General features: G+C 39.4%; 4 protein-coding genes across 5 annotated transcripts in view; 2 read left to right on the plus strand and 2 right to left on the minus strand.

Annotated features, from left to right (window-relative positions):
• Nucleotides 1-12,082, plus strand: part of LOC124298687 (laminin subunit alpha-1-like) — a 155,252-nt gene extending 143,170 nt beyond the window's left edge. The window contains exons 18-47 of the mRNA XM_046751042.1: nt 1,371-1,477; nt 1,715-1,898; nt 2,017-2,372; nt 2,471-2,668; nt 2,772-2,942; nt 3,170-3,333; nt 3,695-3,829; nt 3,953-4,208; nt 4,341-4,512; nt 4,651-4,872; nt 4,975-5,228; nt 5,396-5,507; nt 5,582-5,726; nt 5,832-6,144; nt 6,228-6,388; nt 6,488-6,626; nt 6,744-6,984; nt 7,142-7,315; nt 7,403-7,569; nt 7,667-7,825; nt 8,022-8,170; nt 8,274-8,561; nt 8,655-8,823; nt 8,899-9,324; nt 9,401-9,586; nt 9,693-10,024; nt 10,111-10,417; nt 10,523-10,964; nt 11,042-11,413; nt 11,494-12,082. Coding sequence (XP_046606998.1) covers nt 1,371-1,477; nt 1,715-1,898; nt 2,017-2,372; nt 2,471-2,668; nt 2,772-2,942; nt 3,170-3,333; nt 3,695-3,829; nt 3,953-4,208; nt 4,341-4,512; nt 4,651-4,872; nt 4,975-5,228; nt 5,396-5,507; nt 5,582-5,726; nt 5,832-6,144; nt 6,228-6,388; nt 6,488-6,626; nt 6,744-6,984; nt 7,142-7,315; nt 7,403-7,569; nt 7,667-7,825; nt 8,022-8,170; nt 8,274-8,561; nt 8,655-8,823; nt 8,899-9,324; nt 9,401-9,586; nt 9,693-10,024; nt 10,111-10,417; nt 10,523-10,964; nt 11,042-11,413; nt 11,494-11,639 — 6,647 coding nt within the window. The 3' untranslated portion in view covers nt 11,640-12,082. The remainder of the gene's footprint in view (nt 1-1,370; nt 1,478-1,714; nt 1,899-2,016; nt 2,373-2,470; nt 2,669-2,771; nt 2,943-3,169; nt 3,334-3,694; nt 3,830-3,952; nt 4,209-4,340; nt 4,513-4,650; nt 4,873-4,974; nt 5,229-5,395; nt 5,508-5,581; nt 5,727-5,831; nt 6,145-6,227; nt 6,389-6,487; nt 6,627-6,743; nt 6,985-7,141; nt 7,316-7,402; nt 7,570-7,666; nt 7,826-8,021; nt 8,171-8,273; nt 8,562-8,654; nt 8,824-8,898; nt 9,325-9,400; nt 9,587-9,692; nt 10,025-10,110; nt 10,418-10,522; nt 10,965-11,041; nt 11,414-11,493) is intronic.
• An 892-nt stretch (nt 12,083-12,974) lies between these two features.
• On the minus strand, nt 12,975-15,719 carry LOC124298692 (alpha-glucosidase-like). Its single transcript, XM_046751056.1, has 6 exons — nt 15,479-15,719; nt 14,556-15,019; nt 14,035-14,481; nt 13,704-13,959; nt 13,249-13,585; nt 12,975-13,183 (listed from the first exon to the last, which is right to left on the minus strand). Exons 1-6 carry the CDS (start codon nt 15,702-15,704, stop codon nt 13,108-13,110), a joined length of 1,806 nt encoding a protein of 601 aa, XP_046607012.1. The 5' UTR covers nt 15,705-15,719; the 3' UTR covers nt 12,975-13,107.
• A 1,909-nt stretch (nt 15,720-17,628) lies between these two features.
• LOC124298694 (rRNA-processing protein UTP23 homolog) lies at nt 17,629-19,653 on the plus strand. Its single transcript, XM_046751058.1, has 3 exons — nt 17,629-17,902; nt 18,071-18,294; nt 18,425-19,653. Exons 1-3 carry the CDS (start codon nt 17,783-17,785, stop codon nt 18,831-18,833), a joined length of 753 nt encoding a protein of 250 aa, XP_046607014.1. The 5' UTR covers nt 17,629-17,782; the 3' UTR covers nt 18,834-19,653.
• Nucleotides 19,607-26,059, minus strand: LOC124298688 (enhancer of mRNA-decapping protein 4). 2 transcript variants are annotated; one of them, XM_046751046.1, is made up of 9 exons: nt 25,560-26,059; nt 24,335-24,409; nt 23,969-24,174; nt 23,519-23,904; nt 23,143-23,420; nt 21,439-23,075; nt 21,110-21,317; nt 20,733-21,029; nt 19,607-20,608 (listed from the first exon to the last, which is right to left on the minus strand). In XM_046751046.1, the coding sequence occupies exons 2-9, from the start codon at nt 24,397-24,399 to the stop codon at nt 20,419-20,421; spliced, it is 3,267 nt and encodes a 1,088-aa protein (XP_046607002.1). In that variant the 5' UTR covers nt 24,400-24,409; nt 25,560-26,059; the 3' UTR covers nt 19,607-20,418. The 2 variants fall into 2 exon arrangements, with proteins under 2 accessions (XP_046607002.1, XP_046607001.1); XM_046751045.1 differs by lacking the exon at nt 25,560-26,059 and adding an exon at nt 24,564-24,764.
• Between the last annotated feature and the right edge of the window lie 337 nt (nt 26,060-26,396).

The following is a 26,396-nucleotide window of genomic DNA, read 5'->3' on the forward strand; positions in this document are numbered from 1 at the left end:
TGTTCCTCGACATGAATGTGGTTCAAGTAGTAAAAGTCAGTTTTCGAGTTACCCGGCAGAGCTGACAAGAAAAAAGTATCGTTGCGTTTCTACTATATCCGTAATATATGGGGAAAAAAAACCTTAGTTTTATGATGTACGTTGACATCAGCCATTTTCTAATTAACTCAATCTGGCTTCTTTTGAATAAAATGAATTAGTAACCGACAGTAAGCAGTTACGACCTTTGCACGTGACATTTATGAAATTTCACGATAGTATCATGTGTATTATAGCAATAAATTATACTGGACCAGTGATCAAAGGCAATTTGATAATGACGGTAATGATTGTATTATTCACGCACATTCTTATACAGCATAGCATAGTAACATGTGATGATATTTTCCCAGGATTTTGAAACTATAAGTTTTCGTGAGTACAAATTCCATCAAGAAAACTGAAATTTTCACGCGCTTCAGTCATACACGCGGATTTCTCGTTGTCTGGATGCCGAGTCAAATTAAAAAAATAAAATTAACAAATTTTATATTATCCTACGAACGTAACGCATTTTGAATTCATGCACATACGTTTGGTGAACCCCCGTGATTTTTTAAGATCACGAACAGAACGATTCAGAAGCTAAATAAGTCATCAGCTCGCAGTTAGACTCCAAATTAAAGTGTATACTCAGCCCCAAAGAGAGAAAAGAGATATAGAGAAAAGAATAACACGAGAAAATGAAGATTTTCTTAGCGGGAAGCGAGGAAAGCTTTTACGGAATGGATTTTCATCTCTGCGTGTATATCTCACGCGCGAAATAAATAGTTAGTCGATTTTCTGTAAACAGAATAAGCGTCTGCAGAATGTACCTCACAGCCCGTGAAGTATACCATAATAAACGAAGACGGAATCTGAATATCTTTCCAAAAAATAGGACTACGCAGTTGGTTTTCGGTTGTGAACTCGTATTCATTATCGGCTGAACAGATGGAAAATTTAACACTCATAAAGTCATCACCTGCGATACGCAAGTAGTAAAACTGAAAGGTTTCTTATCAATAAACAGTCTCAGGCTTGAAATATGGTCCAGAGGTATATTACTGACAGAATAGTGCAGCCCAGAAACCAAGGCGTATTAATCTACCGTATTTGCATATTTATATTTCTCCAGCTTCTTCCACTACCGCTACTTACTAAGCTTCAAAGATTCAACGTCTGCGTGAAACCGTTCTTTCTTTATCTCAAATTCAGAGATATTTACCCAGCTTTCTCCCTGCAGCGTTTCGTATAAGAAATACACATTATGGAGAGCCGTGCAATTAGTACGTAGTTTCGAAGAAGAAGAGAGAAACTATCGACATTTCATTTCACCTCTTCTCTTGCAGGATGTCGCTGTAACGTTCTTGGTTCGCTGTCTCACACCTGTGACATCGTAACGGGCCAGTGTCAATGCAAGGCTCAAGTGACAGGAAGAGCTTGCGACCGCTGTCAGGTAAGACCGTCATCCTCGTCAATTTCATCACAAGTCTATTTCATCTTCAGTAAATTGTGCAACGAGTTTCATAACATGTATAATTGTATTTGTGTTCGAAAATCGTATCGCCTAAGGTATTTGACCTGTCCCTGTAACATTAGTGAATATTTTATCAAGTGGAGGAGAACGTGTCTCTCGTTTATCAAATCGCCGATAGTTCTTCACGTAAAAATTCGTTTTTCCAATCTCCTATAGACGGGATTTTGGGGTCTGACTACCAAAGCAGGATGCCTGCCCTGCGACTGCGATCCGATAGGCGCGGCGAATTCGTCCTGCGAGGATGATACTGGCCATTGTCACTGTCGTCCAGGAATCGGAGGTCCTCGATGCGACTTTTGTTTGCCTGGTTACTACGGATTTTCGAACGAGGGTTGCCGGCGTAAGCTATAATCATTCAACACGGTTCAACTTCTAATCGAGAATGAGAAAATACTTTTTCAAAAGCCCTCGCAACGCCTCTTTTCAAACAACAAATTTTTCTCACTTTCTTACTACAGTTTGCGAGCCGTGCAATAAACGAGGTCACATCTGCGACCCCGACACGGGACGTTGCGTCTGTCCGAAATTGACGCTTGGCGAAAATTGCGATCGATGCCGTTCTGGGGCTTACGGATTCGTACCTGGTGCCGGGTGTAAGTCTTGTGCTTGTAGTCCAGGCGCGACTAGAGCTCAGTGCAACCCTGATGGGCAATGCTCTTGCAGAGATGGCTTCGAGGGGTTGAGATGCGACAGATGCGACGTCGGTTATTACGGATATCCGAGATGCAAGCCCTGCGGGTGTAGCGCCCACGGCACCGTGCAGTGTGGCGAAAAGACTTGCCCCTGCAACGACACCGGCCAATGTCCTTGCAAGGTAAGAGTGGTATCAGGTCGGAAAAAACGGGCGCGATGCTTGTATTCGCGAAAAATAAGATAATCACTATAGTTTTCTTCGATTTATTCCCCGTTTAGGAAAATGCTGTAGGACGAAAATGCGGCGAATGCAAAGCTGGGACTTACGGGTTGGCTTTTGAGAATCCAAAGGGATGTACCGAGTGCTTTTGTTTCGGTAGATCAACCTCCTGCCACGGGGCCGCTCTTAGTTGGGGCCAAAGGAGACTTCCTCGTCCGCGTACTCTTTACGTCAATAAAACTATTAGCGAGATCATGGTAAGTTGAGGAGTAATAAAACTCGGGATAAACTTGACGTCGAGACGCGGTTTCTTTCGTTACATTTTTTTATTTTTTTTTTTCTTTATTTCACCCCACGTAGGTAACTAACTTTGGGACTTCGTACATTCTGCCGGCAATTAACGGGGGCCTTAACGTCAGCAACGGTCACTCGGTCATACCTGGAAACGAAGGAGACGTCACTCTGCCAGCAACGCTTCATTTCAATTATCCTCTTTATTGGGAATTGCCCGAATCTTTTCTCGGCGACAAAGTGAGTATACGAATTATCTCCAAAAATTAATGTTTTTCATACACGATTGTTAGTAAACGGAGTGCCTTATAATTTTCCACGATAAAAAATGTCGGGTTGAGAAAAAATGGTACAATCATCTAGCAAACATGTTTTTACTGTTTTCAATGAGAACTGGCTTGTTTGTTTCTCAATTCTTCTCTTAAATATTAAGTATGAACAGTAAATATGCGAATTCTCAATTGCAGGTCATATCGTATGGTGGGTACATACAATTTGTGACAGATGTAGAAGGTGGAGAGCCGCTAGCAACTTATCTGAGGTACCCTGTGGTCTTGTTGCAAGGAAACAGTAGAATCGTCCTGGAACACTACGCCAACTCACCCATCGAAAGTAACCGTTACAAAATCAGGTAATACATGAATCGCTTTTACGGAGGCACAATCGTTATTTAATCTTCTATGAAAAAGAAAAATATCAAACCACTTCAATTACAAACATAATTAACGTGGAGTGAGATGAATCTACCGTACTTAATGAGAGCTAATTATATCCTATCGATAAAACGGTAATGACCTGATTGCGGCAAATGCATAAGCCCAAATCATAAAGTGAAATAAATTCTTTATGTAAACAAACTTTTGCCGCTTTTCCAACAACCGCAACTAGACAAACAGATCGCAAAGCATATTGTAATTTTGATTACTCGATGTATGTAATTTTTCAGAAACCGTAGGAAAAATGTAATGTACATAAAATTATTGATTTTACAGAATGCACGAGTCCCACTGGCACTTAAAAAATCAACCAGACATTCCAGTATCAAGAGAAATTCTCATGATAGCCCTGCAGAAAGTACAAAAAATACTGATCAAGGCTTCCGATTATTCTGAATTCACCAAAGTCGTGTATGTAATCAACGCTCAGATTGTTCAGAATTTACTTTTCATTCTTCTCGCGATAATAAATTGCAACATTCGCGCTCAGAATTAGCGACGGTTGAAGATTAATCCGGAGTTTCTTTTGTGCAGACTGCTGGAAGCATCTTTGGATGCTGCTGTCTTAACTCCTACCCGTTCACCGCCGTTTGCAACGGATGTTGAAATCTGTAAGTGTCCATCAGAGTACACTGGCACGTCTTGCCAAGATCCGAACATTGGCTATTACCGATGGTGCAACAACGAGATTGCTACTTCCACGATCGTAATTGATCTCATAGGACAGGCTCGTCCTTGTCAATGCAACGGCAGATCTGGAGTATGTGACACAGAAACTGGCCGCTGTCTGGTTTGTATATTTAGATATACAGTAGCATGACATTAATTACCCTAGATATAAATACAGGAGAATCTATTCATTTAAATTTACGATCTACTTAAATCTGGTTGCCTCATGAAAAATCTTCATTTAAATTAACAGAATTGCAGCGAAAATACGACTGGAGAAAGATGCGAGTTGTGCGAAGATAGTTTTTACGGTCATCCTGAGATAGGTGGATGCAAACCGTGCCCCTGTCCACATGCAGACAAGCGATTTTCCAGTACCTGCGAAATTCATTCCGACATTGACGTAGTTTGTCACTGTAAACCAGGTTTGTATTTCACGTATTGTCTTGTGCTTCTTGGGCAATTTTCAGTAAAATGACGATGCACTGCCTGATGTACGCACAAAAAAATCATGTAAGGGAAAAATTGAATTGGCTCGTTGTTATTTCACTTACGTATTACAGGATATACTGGTAGCAAGTGCGAAAGATGTTCGTATGGCTACTTCGGAGCTCCAACCACTCCAGGCGGTAGTTGTGTACCGTGCAATTGTAATCCAGCAGGAAGTCTGAGCGATAGTTGTCTTGCAGAAACTGGCCAGTGTAACTGTAGGCCTGGATCAACGGGGAGAGATTGTTCTCAGTGCACGAAGCCGCGTCACGTATTTATCGAGGATATTTGTACATGTGGGTGTTTTTATATTTTCTATCGCGAATGTAGCTTGAATGAGAGACTAGTACCTTAATTGAGTTGGTGAAAACTGTGTTTTTCTGTGTTTTCAATCGTAGCTTGTAACGACAACTGCACTGGCATACTTTTGGACGATTTGGATACTATGTCAAGCTTACTAGACGAGGAAACGGTCCATATTGCTAACGGCTACATTCCACCCCCTTGGCAAGATCTTTCTTACGTAAACGACAACGCTTCTCTGTTATTTGAAGATATAAAGCTCGAGCGAAATTTACGCCATAAAATCGAAAATATACCGTGGCATCAGTACAGAAAACTGAAGAAACGTGTCACTGATCTGCTTGATAGGGTGAGTTCAAGTTATCATCTTCTATATTTTTCTTCTTCACTTATTTCGAATGTACGTTAAAAGGGTTGGATCAGGCTTGTACAGAAAAAAGCGGACTTGATTTGAGTTATCGGTATCTTGGAGTATGTGAGTGAAAGTGTATACGTGAGAATTTTTTGTGATTTCAGGCTCCCAAGTGCTTAAATCAGACCAGTAATCACAAATCGAGAAGTGATGATATTAAGAATAATGCTTACAGTACACAATTAAAAATTTTAGACATACACCAAAGGTTGAAAGGTAAAATATTTTGTTTATTATCATCAAGTAAATCATACCCTGATTCTATGTCGATTTTTTTTTTGTTATTGCAGAAACAAGTTTCCAATTATCGAGGTATGCAAGCAATGATAAAAAAATTGAGATTGAAAATGCGCTGAATCAAGCAACGATAGTTTTAAATAAGATTGAATCTGTCAACTTATTTGGAAGGACAAGCGAAATGGAAGCAATCATCAAGTTAGTTCATATGTACAGATAATTACGTAAATTTTTGTATTGGATTATCATATTTATCTTGCAGTATACTTTACTTTTTATCATAAATTTTACGTATTTCAATAGCAATGCAACGGACTACATTGATTGGCTTAACTCTTTGAACGATGGCGCGAAGGATTTAATCGAGGTCAAAAAATACGCAAACGAGTACAATGAAAAAGTGGAAGATTTTGACATTATTATAGAAAATACAATGGAAAATTTATACACGTATGACGGGTTATATAAGAATTACGAAAAAGAATTCAACCATGCGAATAATCAATATTTAAGAATAAATACATTGAAAGAAGAAACTACCGAATCTATTGACAAGGGTAAAACGCTTGTGGCAGAGGCTAGCGGACTTCTGGTTGACAGTCAAAGTAATGTTCAGGTAACTTAAATTTGCTAGAAATTATTCTATTACTATAATAGACCCAAATAAACTAAATGTTTAAGTTTTTATTCGAATTACAGGATTTACCTGAGTTAAAATTCAAACTTGCGAATTTAACTGATGCGTTAACAAGCAGAGAAGGAATTTTATACAGATTGAACTACGAATATGAGGATATGTATGTCATACCAGCTAAAAAACATGCCCAAAACTTAACACGATACGTAGACGACTACGTAAGGTAGATACTTCTTTTCTTCAGACACTCTAATATCTGGTGGAGAAACATGTTAATCGTGATTATTTGTAATTAATTCTACATTGTTTTTAATTATGACAGTTTATTTGCCCACACACGGAATGAAACGGTGAATCCCTTGAAAGCTAGTCAAGTATACCAAGATATCGTTGACGCTTTAAATACAGCCAAACTAATTGGGCGGGAAGCGAAAGTAATCGCTGATGAGATTCATGACAAGGTGATTGAACGACTTTTCATATAAAAAGTGTGAAACAACTTGCGAAACTAGTTGCCTAATTTATGTTCCTGCAATTTTACAAATTTATAATATATTATTTAATAATTTCAAATTTAGACTTTTCCTGGAGGAGCTAAACTAAGTTCTGTATTGGAGTTGACTGAAAGTATGGTAGAAAAATCATCGGACTTGTGGAATGAAGCAAAGAAACAAGAAACACCAGCAATATCATTAAGGAACCAGTTAGAAGCTCAGAAGCAGGGCATCGCCAATCTCAAAAACACCCTAAACAGTACTGGAATCAGGGATAATCAAATGAATGTTAAACTGCAAGAGCTCAAGGCCAATAGCATTGAAAGTAGGTACAATTCACCTGGAACGCATCAAGTCAGTTGACAGTCATCAAGTGTAAATAAACTCAGGGGTCGTGTATTTGCTCAAAGCTGAAACGTTGCTGGCTCTAGCCTACAGTCACAAAGATATGACAAAATGTATTGATTATACATTATTTTCAGCTCGAAACAAGCTTCAAGTACTCCTGAAAGACAACGAGCATCTAAAAGAATCTTTTGCAAAAACGACTAAAGAAATTGCCGATTACGAAGACATTATTGCAAATGAATTGAGGCCTAAGATACATGAACTAAAACGAGAGGGTGATTCGAAAATCAGTCTTGCCAGTGAAAAACGTAATAACTTTTTTTTTGTCACAAGAGATTTGCAGAGGATTCAGCACAATCGTAGATATTCATTTTTCTTAATTTTAACATCCTTAGTTACCGAAGTGCAGAGCAACATCAAAAGAGCAGATGCGAAGCTCATCAGTTTAACATATGCATCTGCAAAACGAAAAAATGAGTTCGATAAATGGAACCATACGCTGGCAGAGAAACTTCAATATCTTAGGGATAAAATAGCGGAAGCAAGAAACACCGCAGACGGGGTAAATAATGGATTATTCGAGAAAAAAAAATGATATGACAGCTGTCGTTAACACCTTTATTACCATCTGACTACATAATGAGCGTAAAATTTTCCAGATACGTATATCTCTGAAGAGTGTCAATACAAAGAAATGCGTGCGGTCGTACAGGCCATCCATATTGCAACCTGGAACTACGACTACCATTATAATCACACTTGCAATCGAAGGTAAACATAAACAAGGATCGTTATTCTACCTTCCAAGCACCATCAGCGTAAGTATTTAATTGAATCGTAATTCTAGTAATGCTAGTCGTACTTTATTTACATTCGCAAAGAACAACTGCAATTGTTGACTAAGCGTACTTGAATTGCAATGATTCATAACTAACGTTTTGCCGTCGTTCAAAGCAAAATAAAGAAAGAATAAAATACACTACGAAATTGCGATTAAATTTTTACAATTTTCAGGACGATTTTGTCGCTCTCGAAATGGTAAACAGAAAAATAAGATTTGTTTGGAATGTCGGCGGAGGTACCGGAATCGTAACGCATCCCGAAGTGATCGAACCTGGGGATATTACGGGAGACAACTTTTGGTACAGAATTGAGGCTGAAAGGTACGTATCGTCGTTGCATCGTCAATTACTGTCAATCGCGTCGTTCAAGACCTTTGTTTAAACAATATCAGCCGAGTCATTGTCATCACTTGCTTTGTTACAGAACAAGAAATGTTGGTAAACTGAGTGTACGAAAACAGACATCAACATCAGGTAGATATCTCCCTGTACTTAATTCAACATATCCAGAATATGGCCGTTTTGATATAACACCTGGTGACAGAGTGTGGCTCGGTGGAATTCCGGAATCGCAAAGACGACCGCCTGAACTCATTGCCTCTAACGGCCTACCTGGCTGCGTGCACCAAGTAGTTTTAGACGGCAAACCAATAGGCCTTTGGAATTTCGTCACAAGTGCGCCAGATATGGCGTGCGAGGCCTGTGTTGAAGGGTAAATCTGCTTTGAATATTTCTGGTAAAACCAGAAAGTCATATTAATACGGAATAGAAATTTAACAAAGTTTACCCCACGATTTTGCCACAGAGTCGAAGATGCCCATGACGATATCGCGTACAGTTTCAATGGGGACGGGTACGCAGTCAGGAACCGGGTTCCGTCCGGTCCGTACAGCAAGTACACCTTTGGAGTGTCTATAACTTTTCGGACATTCGATGAAAATGCGCTTTTATTCCTAGCTGTTAACCCAAAGAATGTAAGAATCTATCGCAGTCTATGTTCCCCCATCTTCTACGTTTCTCGATTCTCGTAAATAACAACAACCTTTCAGAATCAACATATTATGATATTCCTGCGTGAGGGGAGAGTCGTTCTGCATGTCGGATATGGCAGTAATATTAGTATCGACATGCTCTCGATGCATAAATACAATACTGGGAATTGGACGAACATTGATGCCTTCCGACAATATCAGCCGCGCAAAGGCATCGAGCAGTGTAGCTTGAGTGTGGGAGGCAACAACGACAAGAGAATTGGGGCACCATCTCAACAACCAAAGAAGGATGATATTCCTGATCTCATGAAAGCCAAGTATTATATCGGCGGTGTTCCGCCAAGCTTTAAATCTGGAAAAAAACTAATTCTGCCCTCACCCGTATCATTCCTTGGATGTATGTCCAATATATTCATTAATCAAGAAGGGTATGATCCCATGGCAGAACAATACTACGGTGTTGAGCCTAGCTGCAGCAATAAAGTGAGTCAAACGATTGGTATATTCATTACATATACACCCATATATAGATGCGTGACAGTTGAATTCATTTTTTCAGCACACTAAAATCGTTGGATTTTACGGAAATGGGTATTTCGAGCACCACGCTCATACGTTGAAAAAGACAGAATCGTCGTTTAGTTTTTCGTTCAGAACTTTGCAAGAGACCGCCACCCTGTTACTGTCAACATTCCAGAGGCCAAATGAGGAAGAAAGTTTAGAAAGCAGAGATAGATATCTTAGCGTAAGCTAGAGTAAACTAAAAAAACTTTCAATGAATTAAAATCCGTAATTTGCGATCTTTGCCATTTGCAAACGCACACCAGTGTTGAATTTTTATGTTTCTTCAGGGCAGCTACTATTCAGTCGCTATTGTCGCTGGACAAGTCCAGGTCCGTATTGACGCTGGAAAAGGGGAACTCCTTCTGCAATCTAATGACACATTCAATGATGGAAAATACCATTCCATTTGTGTGACTAAAAAAAGAAAAGCTGTGGAACTCAGAGTTGACGATGCGTATCAAGCCAGCGGTCGACTACCCACAGGTGCTGCTGTTAGACTTCCTGAACTTAGCGGGGGAATGTATATTGGTGGATTACCCGGTGCCATCAACGATACGAATTTAGTTACAACCAATATTCCCCTGATAGGAGCCATCAAAGATATAATTTTTAATGACAAGTAAGTTGAAGGAGGCAGGATTGGTTTTTAAAGGTATAAAAATACAGCACGCCCTATACGAGAACAATTCTCCAATCTTTTTGCAGAATTCTCAGGCTTGATGAACCAGTTTCGTTCGAGCGGGCAGCTATAGGACGGTCAGGTCCCAGTATGGGGAAACATTATGCGATGCACACTGCATCTGCATCACTATCGCGTGGTATGTCGACGCAACCCGAAGGATGTCAAAAAGTTCCTTATTATTCACTCGAACCGGGAGCCCTGAAATTCGGTGACAAACCGCATAGCCACACTCAGCTTTACTTGAACTACGAAAAATTTTGGGAGAAGAAATACGTGATCGAGTTTGATTTTCGCACATATTATCCGAACGGTTTGCTCTTCATAACTCCAGTAAGTTTCGGTTGGGAAATTTTTTCTCTAGTGATTGATAATACGTAGAGCGTGTTTTCTTTTCTGTCGGAAGTACGTGTAGTTTATTTCTGCTTTTTATTCTAGGGAATCAAATTGAAACATTATATGATGATGGTCGTACGAAACGGCCAGCTTTCATTGATAATCAAAACCAACCAACAGAAAAAAGAGATATTGTTCAGAAGCACGTTTAACGACGGCAACTGGCATCACGTAGTGGTCAGACATGACGAAAGGACACTGACATTGTCAGTTGACAGCCAAGCGCCTCAGACGATAAGAATCCAAAGAAGAATTGGCCTTGTCACTATGATGTATATGGGAGGCTTGCCCGAAAGCGGTACACCAATACCAGAACAAGTTGTTGTTAAATTAGAAACTTTGAAAGGATGTATCAAGGGCTTGAAAGTAAATGGAATCATTCACGACATGGTTGGGACGACAAGTAGACCATACAATATTGGCCAGTGTTTTCCAAGCGTCGAAAGCGGCGCTTATTTTCAGGACGACGCGTACGCGATATACAGTGAGAATTTGTTATTATACTTTTTCAACTGAGTGATTATTATCAATGGCTCGCGTTATTCTTATATTCAATTGCAGAAAACAATTTCGAACTCGGTGCTCTACTTGAACTTGAATTGGAATTCAGAACGTCCGAGTTTTCCGGTGTTTTGCTTTCGATAACGTCGCCCGGTGGTTCACCGTCACTTTCGCTCGAGCTTTTTAACGGAAAAGTGATAATGTCCGGGAAACTTGGAGATAATAACGCATTATACGTTGAACAACAGTTTCCGAGCTCGTACACCATTTGTGACAACAGATGGCACAGAATTCAGGCTCTCTACAACGACGAACAGTTGGCTCTCAAAGTTGACGAGCTTGATCAAAACTACGGTCTTCCTCAGAATGGAAACTACCACTTTGCGCGGGAAACAGTCGTCTCGAGTCCGCTGTATATAGGGGGATTACCAGGTATGAGAATCTGTAATTCCGATAAGTTGTCGTCACTCCTTGGTTTTATTTTAATTCCTTTTTCATTTTTGTTCTCGCAGAGAGTGCACCGAAAGGAATGCTCGTTACTCGGGAAAATTTCAGTGGCTGCATAAGAAACGTGATGATAGATGGCGAGAGACGGGATTGGACGGACATGGTGGAGTTGCATAATATTCATCTGAGCTCTTGTCCTATACAACAATAAGTGCTACTAAAATGTGTAATCGCAATTGTGATTTAATCGAACAGTTCCAAAGACAGCCTAGTGCCGCATAGATAAACACTCTTAGGAGAATAATGTTTATTGGTAGACGTATGCGCGGGTTCAGTGCCATAACAAAAAATGAAAGAAGAGTAAAAGAGATTCATTTATTGATGCTTTTATATATATATATATATATATATATACATTTTTTTTTTTTTTTTTACTTTCAAACTAAGTATAACTATACAATTATTTAATAGTAGCTGTCTAATTTGAATTTGTATAAAGTTGAACGTAACACTTTTCTACTGCAAGTATAAGGAAGAAATAATTATGACATCATTCATCACAGCATCGGCATATGACATTTTATACTTGTGTAATTACAATAAGCTTGATTTTTTACACCTCCACTGCCATTCAGAATATTTATTATTATGTTACTGTAGAGACATTGTACATCAGTATTTAATGTTATTATTTATTTTCAAAACGTGAATAAAAGCACGTTCGTGACAAAGTTTTATACGATACGCATAAAACACAGTTTGTGTGAGTATGACGACCCTAGTCCAACTGAATTCATGCGATACCGTGCTCACTTAATAAGTCATCACGCAGTCGGGAAATACACTCTGAAACGGTAGCGTAATTTTAAAAACTATTCCGAAAAGTTGCTTCATTCATTTTCGTTCATTTGCTAAACCTGTTCTAGCTTTCCGTAAACAATGCTGTACGTGACAACTGATGATAGGCGGAAGGAGGGAAAGCGAAAAAAATTAATACTAATCGTAAGGGAGATGAGTGTCGTGTTGATCATATAAATGGTCGATTGATTCTCATGAATGACTTACGGAGACGGTGATAACTGAAAGAGTGTTACCAAGTCAATTTTGTGCCGAGTGAAATGTAGTGGATGATCACGACAGTTAGGGATTATAATCCCGAAAAAAAAAAGAATTGAACTTGAGTTTAATTGCTGTGAGCGATAGTTAGGTCTTTGCTTCGTGGGAGTTGAGAATTAAAGACTGTTCTTGTTAAGAGATGGAGTAGGAGTGATCGTAGGTAATATCTACGGATTTGAAAAATGTGTAAAAATTCATAATAGTGGGGGAACGCATGACTAAGTACGTTTGAAAGTGACTTAAGCGCTCAGGATCTAGCTGGGTATGCAGAGGACCGAATAAAAATGGAAAGACCGGAAAAAGACTATAAGTATTACTAAAAATAATGTGTAATATTGTTCGTAGGCAGTGGTCCCAGGTGATTAGGAAGATGGGGAGAACGTATGCCTAATAAGCCAGATGGAACAAAATTCAGGTGAATGAACAATAATTAAACATTGACAGAAATTTTTATTTTGATTTCTACATGACACGTGTCGTACATTTTATGTATTGGACATTCATGAAACCTTTGGGTGCGTGTATTAAGGTAAATAACTATGCACAAAGTCAGTGTCAATTCTTTACTCGTCTGTGATTCCTTGAAGTACCACTGCAGCATAGGCCGGAAGTTCTATGCGAGTTTTCGTATACCTATCTCTGAAATGTTAATGCCAAATTAGCTAGTGCAAGAACTTAGGTGATTAGAGCAAAGGTCAACTCACCCTACAGTTATACCACTATTTACATCGGATATTAGAACTTTCATATTATCAGGAATGTTTTCGAACACTTCCAAACTGCACGTGCTTGTGATGTTATCCCAGTTTATCAATACCACGACCGGCTCGTGGCCATCGAGTTCCCTAGCAAATGCTACCACACTTTCGCCAATAACTTGAGCGTCCAAAGTTCCGTGGCGTATGACCTCGTTACTTCGTAACTTAATCGCCGCTTGTACATTTTTGTAATGGCTCACATCAACCTCCTTCTCAGTTGCGAGATTCAACGTTAAATAATTTTGATTTACCGGTAGTTTGGTGATTGAATTGGTCGAGAAGCCTGAAAGTTCACGTTAAACGGAGATGACTGATTTGAAATTCTGTAGAGACATGAATTGGTGTTAGGAGAGGAAATAGCGCTTTGATTACAGTCGCCAATAATATATTCAAGTACCAACCCGCGCTCGTAGTGTTATCCCACTGATAAGGTGTGCGTTCGGGATCTCTGGAGTAAGGTTGATAACGAGTTTCATCCGTGCTACATGCTTGCGGGTCTTGAGTTTCTTCCCAAGTAAGATACGTGTCAGTCATACCGATTTCATCGCCATTATAGGTGACGGCAACACCCGGTAACAAATACAGCAAGAAATTGATCCCGTCAATGCGATCTGATCCATATTTTGTAGCAACGCGGCTGTTGTCGTGGTTGCCAAACTATTAGCAGATGAAACGATATTATCAAACTGATTCGTGAACGAATGGATGCACTTTCAGCAAGTGTTTACTTACCACCCAATTTGCCGTAGCCCTGTCCGGCATGTTTTCCATCCAAGTATTGATGATATCCACGACATCGATTGCCGTATTTACCGTGACCGATTCAATGCCGTTTTTGTCTTTGATGAAAAAGAAGTTGAACGGTACGTTTGATCCGAAATTATAGTATTTCATGACGCTGGAAATATTCGCGTATGCCTCCGTGAATATTATCCTAGTAGCACCGTCGTTAACTGTAGCTGTATAATTATCAACGTGCTCGCGCCACGTCTGCAAGATGTGATAATTCTCTATTCGATCCTTTGTATAGATGTGGTCTAGGTAGTAATAATCAGTTTCGGAGTATCCGGGTAAACCAGACAAAGGCTCATCGGGCAGTGAGGGATCCTCTACTGGATAAGGCATGGAGTCGATCCGAAAACCATCGACTCCGCGGTCAAACCAGAACGTCATAATATCCTAAAAAAGCAGAGACGGGTTTGATTTGAAGCAATCATTTTTGGTCACGTTCGGTAAAACCATGAGTATCGAACCTTCGTTTCCTGAATTACTCGTGGATTCAAGAAATTCAAGTCAACTTGATGAACGCTGAACTGATGGAGGTAATATGCTTCACGTTCTTCGACCCATTCCCACGCGCTACCGCTGTTGAAGGCACACAGCCAGTTGTTCGGTGGCTTCCGTGTGCCATTTACTACGATTCCTTTGTTCCAAACGAAATAATCCGTGTACGGTTCGATTCCAGCCTTGGATTTAATGAACCATTCGTGCTCATCACTCGTATGATTGGGAACGTAATCGAGGATTACTTTGAGGCCAAGCTTCTTGGCAGTAGCGACTAGGTTGTCAAAATCTTGAAGCGTGCCAAAGGTTGGGTAGATATCCACGAAATTGGAAATGTCGTATCCACTGTCTACCATGGGACTCGGGTATATAGGGGACAACCAAAGTACCTCAACGCCCATATCGACTAAGTGATTTAGCTTACTGGTGATACCTAGAATCATTTTGTTCTCCTTGTTTCTCAATCAATTGAATGCACAAAGACTTTTCGTTAATAAAGCAAGGTCAGTGAAATATGCGTAGCCATTTGAAATACGGTATCAAGTTGACTTGGTTCATTCAGCCCCTCGATCCAGTTTTGTGCGTCATTATTTTTGCCCCTAAAATTGTTTGTATCTGGTTTAGACGCAACGTTCGCAAGAGTTGATGAGTGACTTGAAATTCTCAATATCATACGGAAAACATTGGGCTTGTGCCTTGTTACACTTCAATAAGTAAGAAACCCAAATATGATCGTAGGTGTAAATTTATTTTCGATATGCCGTTACCTTTCCGTGACGTAGAGTGCAACTAACCCGAACAGAGAAACTTATGATGTATTGTTTGAAGTGATGAACAAGTATTAATTGTTGAAGAAAATGAATTGGCTCAGACGCGGATATCAATGGCTTACCATTTAAATCGCCAATTCCATCACCGTCACTGTCTTTAAAGGAAGATGGCCAAATCTGGTAAAGTGTTGCTGTTTGCCACCATTCCGTTGGCTCAGTAACGTTGATTACGGTGGCATCGATCAATGCCTTTCCAGAGACCAGAAGAAGAAGTAAAACTGCTCGTGAAATATTCATTGCGTATTGCTCAATTCTACCCGCTTTGGAAATCTTCTTTGGAGGAATCATATTTATAGGGGAAGGTTGACAGCATATTATATATAATATATATATATATATATATATATATATATATATATATATATATATATATATATTTGCGCAGCAATTTTATGAGGTAGCAAACAAAGACTATAGCTCCGTGTGTCATTTTGCATTTCAAAAAATTATTAATGCAACTCAGGTGTTCGCTATGTGCTTTGCAAAAATATTAGTATATCTTGGATGTACTCGATAAATTATACATGTTTTTATAAAGGAGTCACGGTTGTTAATCAGCTGGATCACAATCCAACTGCAAACAACTTGTTTGCAATAAGTCAGGAAATAAAATTCGCTGATCTGCGTTGCTGCGTGGTCTTTCAGCCGGTGCGGCGCAATATGCAATTGCATAGCTGTTTGTGTGCGAAAATATACTTTCCGTCATTCGGCTATAATAATAAAATATTTGGAAATTCTATAACCCAACCCAACAATCACGACATGCATTTCTTTTTTTAGCACTTTTATTGAAGACACACATTGCCATATCGATACTCCATCAGCTGGAGATACTAAAGAAATGCCAGTCCTTATGAGATCGGGATGCAGAAGTTTTGCTTGGTCAGCAGCAGTGAGACAAGGTGAAAATATGACTATAATGTGCCATCAGGTATAGACACACCCTGATAAAAAGAAAACTGTTGGCAGCATAAAAATCTGGTAACGAACTCGTGATAAAGTATAAAAACTAATAATTCATTTTATAACTGCGAATACCATATTATACTTCACATACCAAACATCATTATGACACCAAATTTTTTGTGAAAAATTTTTCCTATGTAAAAAGAACTTTGATAAGGAAGTAAACCGATTTTGGATTATATTGAATTCTATGAAAGAAAATGTACTAGTTCCGTCAATGCATTGGAACCCCGCATAACAGCTTCATAAATTTCATCGACAACCAACTGCTAGCAAGACAAAATTTTAGCTTGAATTAAATAAAATTCAGGTATTCGTTATTTCACTTTCAAAACTTATCGAAAACAGCAGAATACAAGAATTATTTGTAGTATTTCATTCACAGTCGTATCAGACACTATTAGACGACTTCATGTGAAGTTTAAAAATTTTTAGCCAATGTTGTCCGTATATCTGCTATTGATTTGCAACAACTGAGGACTCTTAATGATCGCGACGTGTGAATAATATCCTGATTACTTTTACAATATGTGCTTCGCACGTGTAACAATGCACAAGCGCATTTTTAGATATCAATGCGTGTGTTGCCATGCATGCGAAAAAGAAGATTTGATGTTGATGTATGAAAAATCGAGAGGAAAGGAGTACAAAATATCAATGCAGTTATTCCGAAATGTCAGGTCCGCAGACAACATTGAACAAAACTTTTTTAATTTATTATGTCAGACGAGCTAGATGGCTAACCGAGATAACAGTAATTCTTAGGTTTTGCTATTTTCAATTACTTCCGAGAGTAAAATCAGAACTTTATTCAATGCAAGCTCAAATTCTGTCGCGTTAGAAAATGTTCTTTAATATAATTTTGAATGCTTTTATATAGCTGTTTCCTCCCGCGCTTTACTCATTAAATACAGAGAGGTTCGTCTTGTGGAACGATACCAGCATCAGTCAATAAATATAAAAAACAATTTTCCAACATCATCAAGTGGTAAAACCCAAATTTTTTCGGGATTCTCGATCCCAGAACATTATGACAAAAGTGATTTTCACAATTTACGCTTTTGAATCGTAAGAGCGATCATTCCTGAAAAAATCCAGGCGATCGCGTTGATCAAATTCACTGCTGTCAACCTGTTCGGTACCTTCTTAGCCGACTAATTTTGTTGATAATAACTAGTAGCGCCACGTTACAGATATCTTGTGAACTAGTGAGTAGTTTGATCCCATAAGTATATGTAATACTCCACACTACCAGCTGTTCACAGTTCAGTTTAGTTCAGACAGCGGAGACAGCGTGCTCGCCTAGTTCGAAGTTCGTTTCCGTTCAGTTTAGTAAACAGAATCACGACAGAACACAAAATCGTCCCACGTTCCATGAGAATTTGCGAAGAGGGAACGCCATGAAGATATCACGGCATAAAAAAGTGCACAAACATCTCAGTTTCTTTGTCAATAATTTTCAATTCCGACAACCTTATCAGGTTCTTGTTGATGGTACATTCTCATTTGCAGCTCTTCAGGTGGGCACCACATAATCAACATTTGCAATATTTTAATTGAGGATAAGGTATCAAGTGAAGCAGCTAACATTCCTAGTTGCAGATACCAAATATTCAGTTTTCTATTACAAGGAAATTATATCACACGCCATTAACAGCATTTCTTTAATTTTTTGTTTTTTTTTTCAGAATAAACTGAATATACAAGATCAGTTGCCGAAGTATTTTCAAGCCAGCGTTAAACTACTAACAACGCAATGTGTTATCCTAGAAACAGAAAAATTAGGGCCAAAGGTTTTTGGTGCAATGCTTATCGTTAAACAGTTTGCTGTTCATAAATGTGGTCATGAAAAAGAGCCGGTCACAGGTTCCAAGTGCTTGCGCTCAATGATTGGCAAAAATAATTCCCACAGGTAATCGTTTGTTTTAATATACCACTGATGGTGCAAAGCATGTCTGATAACAAAGTTCTAGTCTGAAAAAACAAAGTCTTGCAGCCATTTGCTGACTTAATGAAAGCAATTGACGGAATTATATTTGCAGGTATATAGTAGCAACTCAGGATCGAGAGCTCCAGGAAAGCGTTAGAAAAGTTCCTGGAGTACCCCTTATTTATTTACATCAAAAAGCTCCTACACTTGAGCAACCTTCTCTAGCTAGTCAGAAACAAGCGTTAAAGTATCGAACTACAGTAGGAATGAATGCACAACAAGCAGAAACGATAGCTTTGTTAAAAAAGCAGTCCGGTTTAGCAGAAGAAAGCAGTGAGTCGATGCCGAAAAAGAAAAGGAAAAAAAGTGGCCCAAATCCTTTGAGTTGCAAGAAGCGGAAGAAAGTTGTACCAAAGCAAACAGAACATACTAACAAATCTGGCAAAGTTCGGAAAAGAAAAAAAATAAAAGTTCCCCAACATGTCAAAGAAGCTTTAAAAGGTCAGGGTGCAGAGCAATAATTGAAGCAATTTGACGTGTATGGTTAAATTACAAGCTCTAAATTTATATTATGATAAAACAGTATCCACAACCAAAAATTTTTGCTATGGGCTGTTTTAAGAAGTGAACTGATTTTTCCACATACATGCAAACTTCATACATCACCGAATTTAAATAAAATTTCAACTCACATGTACGAAATGAAATTTATTTTCTAATATTTATAATAGATTTACATTTAATAAGAATAAAGTATTTAGCTCTGACTAAACTGTCATAATTTTTTTCTGACCTTATACAAGTAATAGTTTTTTGGGCAGTTATCTCGTTAATAGTTAGGAATTAGAGATTAATTTTATGTAAGTAAATTATATGATATTAAATGACAATAACGCGTTTGGAAGGTATTGGATTCATCCTTTTCTTAAATTCTACCATCGACTACAACGCATTGCAGTTAACGTTCCAGGTAATATTATTATTCAATTAACATTATTGCACTGGAATATCTGCACCATATATAGTGATTTAATCATAGTATTGAATAGTGTGAAAGATTCGTATTTTGATGCTTAAATCTATCTATAATGAGAAATATTCTACAGAAACGCAAATCAAATTAAATAAGCAGTAGAACAATAGCGATATCTGGATGATAAAGAAAAGAAAAATGAGTTCGAACAAAATAATATTTCGCTTTCACGTAAACATAAGATGAGCGATTTTTATTGCTAAAGACAGTGTGAAAAACTGATGTGTAGTGTACTATTCATTCATATTTTTTGGAAACAAATAAGAATGAAATAATTGAAAGTGGTGGAAAAAGATTCGGGTTTGTGGTCGCTGTGTTAAAAAATGAATTTATAATTTTAACGATAAAGTCAAAAATTGCACAGTTCAGACAACATATTTTAATTCAATTGAATTTTGAGATAATTGTAAAACCAAGTTGCAGATTGCGTAAAACTATTTAGATTTGTTGTGTCGGACATATGAACTGAATATGAGTAATACCAATTCTTTACTGGCCTTTTTTGAGAGTAACTAATGTGTTACTTAGATGATGTTCAAAGATCTGCAATCATCAAAATTGGAACAAGTATTCCAAGTAAATATTTAACGAATACACTGTTACGTGAGTCTTCCATCGATAAAATTTATTCGAGACAATCAGAATGTAATAGAGCAGGTATTTTTTTATTAAATAGTGAATAAATTTATAGGAATTTCAACAAAAAATGACAAAAAAGAAAAAAAGAACGCTGTGAGCTTTTCATTGGCGTCCACAATATAATATTTTTTTTCTTCTACTCATGACATCCCAGTACGAATACTGTTTAAAAGTTAACTACTGCGGAATTTGACGAACCATACCAGTGTGCACTAACTGCAGTTTCCAGAGTTGATTGTAATTTTTTACGAGTAAAAACTAGTGGAACTACCCTTAGTACGCACTGAAAGCAGTAGATCAAATCCGCCATGTTTGCAGTCTTTGATGTGCTGTTTGCTCCAACTAGATTCGTTACTTTCAAACACGCACAAGGTCACCTCGGTCTTGTATCTTAAGTTACAAACCTAAACTAACTTTTGTTGTTCCAAATCATATCATAGGCTTTGACCTCTTATGGCCTTAGCGGCCATAGCAAGCATTTTCATCTGCTTAGCAGATCTGTGGATTGGATTAGCTGTGATGAAGGCTGTCAATTGACTTTGTAGAGCCATAAGGACGGTTCCCATGTGCTCGTGAGTTACTGGGTCATCTGGATTTAGGTTCATAACAGCTTCTTCTAACCACCTGAAATTGAGGTAGAAAAATTTATGGTTTGATCTTTTACGCGTAACAGAATATATAGGTACTGTGATCCAAACACCAGATATCGCAAAACAATATGCATAGAGATAAAGACAAGAGTGCCCACCTATATTTTAATTCAGTTTGTTGTCCTAGATCAGCTGAAAGTTGTTGTATTAAAGACAGCAGAACGGGCTGCTGAAGTAGACAGCGTGGGCCACCTGACCCCAGGCCTGGAGGGGGAGAAAAGACACGGCTTGGTTCGGTACGTTGACAGACGAGAACAACGAGATTCAAGTCACTAGCACTCAATGCCTGCTGGAAAGCAGCATTCAGCTGGCCTCTTTGTAGAAGATTCAGAACTCTTGCTTGAGCATCAGCACCAATTGGGCTAGCTTGAAGACCCGGAGTTGTTGCGCGAGATCTGAAAATAATTTCAGTTTGTCAAGATTATATGGTATACAATTAAATCATTAATATTCTCAAGAAAATACTAGAGTCTACCTTGCTCCAGATATTTCTGTTAGATGTTGACTCAAATTCTCCCTGATTGTGTCGCGAACTACCCTTGTCGTTCCTTCCTGCATAACCCTGAGTCCCTTAGAAAGTTCGTTTTGTAACTCCTGACGAACGGTTGCCGCCAGGGCTTCACTCTGCTGTTCGTTTCTCCGTTGCCGTTGTTTATCTGCCATCGAATCTATGTTTTGAATGTCTTTAACAAAAGAGAATATAATACATCAAGAATTCACACATTAATGAACAACTTTCCAGGACAGTAATTTTGATTGCAACAGCAATCGTAATATATATAAATTGAAGGATTTTCTACTTACATTCACGGGTCCCCCGAGAAAACGCGTCTTGAACTTGTTTGAACATAGTCTGGCACGCTCTTTCCATTCCTGGTAACAATACTGTTGTGAAAGCTTCCTTAAAAACGGCCTCAAGTACAGGTTTCGCTGCACTTGCTGCAGTAAGGGCGAGAGTGTCACGTATATGAGCACCACTTACTAACTGCGTGAGATTTTCTTTCATAAGGTCATCCATTCGTGATATATCTAAACGCAGCTGATGCCTCAAGGGATCAAGTGCACCGTCGACTAGTTTTGGTAAATTTTTCTCTATCTTATCCGTCACTGCACTTTCCAAAGAACAAAGTATCTCCTGCTGGCGTGATAGCTGAACAAGCAGTGTTTGTTCCAAGGATGTATTTTGCTGCTGAGTCGCTCTGGCCATCACAGATTCAACACGAGCAGTTACCGGTGTATCTTGTTGCAACCTGGTTACTTCAGATCTCAACTCTCTCAGCTCCTGGCGCTGGTCTTCGACTGTTTTCAGAATAGAATCAAGTTTGGTTGTTAGAGCAATTATACTTCCAGTATCAGGTATACACCAGTTAGTTTCTTCAGGCTGGTCAGATTCAACACTAGCTTCGGGAAGATCATTCTTTGTTAATTTTGTTGGCAGTTCTGCATCCTCGTCCTCCACAAATTCTTCAGGTTCTTCTATGGCTCGAACATCTTTTAGTAGGCCAATCGGAATACCAGGCCAAATCTCTGCCACAGCAGTTTCAGAATCTGGTTTGGCTTCAGGCTCGGTTTCTGGTGCTCCCAGTGAGAATATTTCCCTTACTTCCCTTGAAGGGCTGCTTCCTCCACTCGCCTGCGCTTGCTCTCCAAGTTCACTTGTCGCTAATGGTGGCTCGGTTGAATTTAATGCTTGCACAGCTTGAGCTAGTGAGGGACTAGCTGACAAGACAGCCCCCAGATCAGGGCTTGCAGAATTTGAATCAATATTATTTCCCTCTTTTTTTGCTGGGGAGCTGAAAGCATCAGGCGTCATCAAATTCAGACCTGTACTATGATTGGATGCTGCCTCGATTGCCGCACCAACCGTTAGCTCTTCGTCCCCATTTTCCTCAACGTTTCCGTTTTGGTTCATAGCCGCAATACCGGGAATATCTTCCATGTAGTGTAACGAATCGTGACTCAAAGTGTCCATGAGACAGTGACCGTCGGACTGAGTTACAGGTCTAAAGGCAATGTGGCATTCCTGCAAAGACTTTGGTTGTACGAGATACATCCTAACTACGAGCTGATCCTCCGTTTCGTCTTCGAGAGGGCATAAATCCTCAAGGGATTCCCCAGTAGGTCGAACTCTGCGCTGTCCAGCGTCAACGATTCCAAAACTTAGGATTGGATATGGCAATAAGAATTCGGAAATTGTATTCACACAGGCTAAGGCATCCGAACTATCTTTAGCCAGGCTCAACACATACAGAACTTTGTTGTATATGTCAGAAAGAAGAAGATAGCCTGCACTTAAATCCAAACCTGCTTTCAAGACGGGTGTTTTTCCATTTAATGGTGCAAACTTTATAGTTTGCAAACATGTCCAAGACTCACAGGACCAGACTTTTAACTCTGAATTATTATCGCAGCCAGTTACAGCAAACCTCCAGAATTGCGCTCTATAAGGAGGAAGAATTAGCAAATGAAAACCATGAAATCAAGAAGCAATGAAAAATAATTGCTTACTCTGGCTGATAGCTTTTGTGGTCGTCTAGAAAAAATAGTGATGAAATTGGTCGACCGCCATGGGGTTTCCACTGATGCAGACATCTTGGTTGTTGCTGTGCACCTTGATGAGTACTGCTATTATGCATATATACTTGAAAAAACTTGACTTCTCCATCCAGACTGGCTGTAGCAAGAGCAGTACCATCGGGACTAAATGTGGCCTCAACTATTGTGCCAGAGTGTTGATTGATCTCCATCATACCGCCCCATCCATCATTCTGTGCCACGTCAGAGATCTGCTCACATATGTAAGGAATGAATATAGCGTATTTGTAATCAATACATAGCGCTAAATTAAGAAGAGAAATAACTTGAAAAAAAATTATTCCATTACCTTTATTGGACCAGATCCAAGCCTGGCTGCAACTGCAGCAACAGACCAAAGTTCAGCTTTAGATCCACGTGTTAAGACTAAGAGCTTGGATACCTCGTCGCCCTCAGCTGGTTCGTCTTCAGGGATATAAGGGCACCATATGACACGGTGACTAGTTGGTGAAGCATCATCTGCATCAACTTGTAGAACGAGGTTGCAAACGAGTTTTAGATGTGTAGATTCTATGGAATATACGAACAAGCTACCAGAGTGATCAACACACGCCAATATCGCGTTACTGATATGAGCAAAAGCAAGATCTTGAATAGCACCACGCATTCCTCTCAACAACGCTCGCTGCTCCCTCTCCTTGTAAACGACACGAACAACTCCTCCGCCTGTTCCAGCTGAAAATTTGCAGTGTATAGTGCAATTGCGCTCAATTGAGCAAATTAAACTGTAAGTACCTACCCTTGATTCCATATGCAAGATATTTGCCTGACATATGAACTGCAAGTAATTGTCCCGTATAAAATCGTAGTTCCCATGTAAAATCGACAATGTTTTTTAGCTTCACTTTGGAACTTCCGTGATCATGCCCTCCGGGCGATGGGACAATCGTCACATCAGTACTGAATAGTTCTACAGAGTGCTGGTCTTCCTGCCCATTGAATTCCCTGAAGAATTGCAATGTAGATTGTAGTTGATAGCGATTAAGGTTTTTGAAGAGCTTGAACTATTTTTCACGTGTAGAAGGAGTTTAAATTAGGATAAGTAAGAGTCGAGCGAAAGTTTAGAGATGGGAAGAGAGAGGTGAGAAAAAAAATAGTTACTTACACAGTTTGCGGATATTGATACGGCCTGACACTTTCATCAGTCGGCTTAATCATTTTCCCTGTCATCGATGAATCACTGAAAATACCGTAAAGTATCGTTAATGATACAAATATTTTCCAATTTTATACTTCCATTTTATGACCACCGATATTACGGGATTCTAACCCCAACCGGTGACACGCTACGAATATGAATGCCGAGTGTCGTGTTGCTTGATAAGTGTACTCACCCGTTGCACATATGCATATATGAAGGTAAGATGATACTTATTTATGCTATATATGTATATTTACGTATGTTCACGGCTCAGTATTAATCAAGTTAACATTCCGCGTAACGCTTTACCAATCTTACTAAAAAACTCAAGATTTTGGTAAACCGGGTAAATGGATCAGAAACGTCAGGGATTCCATACTTGTCATATAGATTACCGATTTTAATGCCATCTCCCGGTTATATTACGAACTTTAAAACGCCGTTCACTAGTTTTCGCTCTCCTTCATTCGCGAAATGCAAATATAACGTCCGAGTCTCCACTCGTTGACCGAAGACTATAAAGACGGATACCCCTGGGTACATTTTTGTGACCACGTTTCGGCGGGTAAGTGGGCCCACGTGGGCCTGTGGCGGGATTCTGTAACTCTCTACCGACAATTATCGCTATCGCTAGCTAGCGACAGTTGTCGCTTGCATCGACAATGATAGCCCAGCGACGTAGGGCGTGTTCGGAAATTGACTGAAAGTACTGTCAGTGCTGAAAATGGTATAGTCCAAGTGACGTATACTGTAGATTTTCAGTACTGACAGTACTTTCAGTCAATTTCCGAACACAGCCATAGAGTGATTCTATAACTTAGGCGTAACGATATTCATCGATGCAAAACTAGTCACAGGCGCATCGATAAATGTCGATGGATTTTCGGCAAATTTGACAACGTCGCAGATATTATCACTAAAAATCTGGTAACTTCGGATAGATTATTTGTGAACGCAAACAAAATCGTCTATTGTTCTGTATCTTTGCCGTGATCTTTCCTCGCGTTGTATGAAAAAACTTTTCTCCGATTAATCATAAATGGAAAAAAATGGAACAGTGTAAGTATACTAGCGTAGGAGGCTTCTACTCTATCGCCTCTACCTAACGGGCTCGCACCGACATTCGTAGCAACCAAAGTAGTGTCGGTATGAAAGCTTCAGATTGAGTTGCTACAAAGTGAGTACCTACGACTACTTGACTGCGCCTTAGAAATGTCGATGAGTTCGATCATCCCCGTGAGAAGACGCGTAACCGCGTCCACCGCCAACCACCGCAACAACCTCCTCTCACCTCCGACCACCTTCGTCCTCCACCACCTCGTCGCCGTCCTGCTCCTCCTCGACCGCTTGGTTATTCTCCTCGACCACCGTCGATCACTTCAAACCACCACCAAATACTTCCTACCTCCTCCAATTACCTCCAAACACCTCCTACCATCTCCGTCCACCTTCTACGACTTCCTACGACCCTCTACCACCTCCGACCACCTTCGCTCTCCCCGTCCTCCTGCTCAATACGGTTTTCAACTGGGGAAAAGTACACAAGACGCAATTCACGAACTGAACAAAGAAATTCACGAAGCAACAGACAACGAAGAAAAATGTATAGCAATATTCCTAGATCTTTCTAAGGCGTTCGACACGATCCCGCACAGCCTGCTAAATACACTAGAGAGAAGAGGTATCCGTGGTAAAGCACAAAGCTGGTTTAACTCATATCTTCGAGGTGGAAAATAAAAGTGACAATACGTAAAACCTACAGCGAACAACTCCAAGTAACGTGCGGCATTCCCCAAGGAACCATCCTATCATCGCTGCTGTTTACACTTTACTACGACGATAAACTAAGGCTACATACACAATCCAAAATAATATCATACGCAGACGACACAGCACTGATATCAAGAGCAAAAACATGGGAGGAAGTATATTTAATGGCAACGCAAGATATCAACAAGATCCACAAACACCTCAATGAACGACTTCTATCTCTCAATACAGAGAAGACAACCTACATGGCATATAG

Source organism: Neodiprion virginianus, chromosome 2 (genome assembly GCF_021901495.1).
Source record: "Neodiprion virginianus isolate iyNeoVirg1 chromosome 2, iyNeoVirg1.1, whole genome shotgun sequence".
NCBI classification, from domain to species: Eukaryota; Metazoa; Arthropoda; class Insecta; order Hymenoptera; family Diprionidae; genus Neodiprion; species Neodiprion virginianus.

Bases quoted from the DNA above. Each gene is read 5' to 3' on its own strand.
- LOC124298692 (XM_046751056.1), bottom strand. From the start codon at position 15,704: ATGATTCCTCCAAAGAAGATTTCCAAAGCGGGTAGAATTGAGCAATAC. The intron at 13,960-14,034 runs GTAAGTAAACAC...ATCTGCTAATAG, and splicing joins GGGCTACGGCAAATTGGGTG to TTTGGCAACCACGACAACAG. The intron at 13,184-13,248 runs GTGAGTTGACCT...TTAACATTTCAG, and splicing joins AATAGTGGTATAACTGTAGG to AGATAGGTATACGAAAACTC.
- LOC124298688 (XM_046751045.1), bottom strand. The intron at 23,905-23,968 runs GTAGGTACTTAC...GCAAATTTTCAG, and splicing joins TCTTGCATATGGAATCAAGG to CTGGAACAGGCGGAGGAGTT. The intron at 21,318-21,438 runs GTAAGTAGAAAA...CTTTTGTTAAAG, and splicing joins TTCTCGGGGGACCCGTGAAT to ACATTCAAAACATAGATTCG.
- LOC124298694 (XM_046751058.1), top strand. From the start codon at position 17,783: ATGAAGATATCACGGCATAAAAAAGTGCACAAACATCTCAGTTTCTTT. The intron at 17,903-18,070 runs GTGGGCACCACA...TTTTTTTTTCAG, and splicing joins TCTCATTTGCAGCTCTTCAG to AATAAACTGAATATACAAGA. The intron at 18,295-18,424 runs GTAATCGTTTGT...TTATATTTGCAG, and splicing joins GGCAAAAATAATTCCCACAG to GTATATAGTAGCAACTCAGG.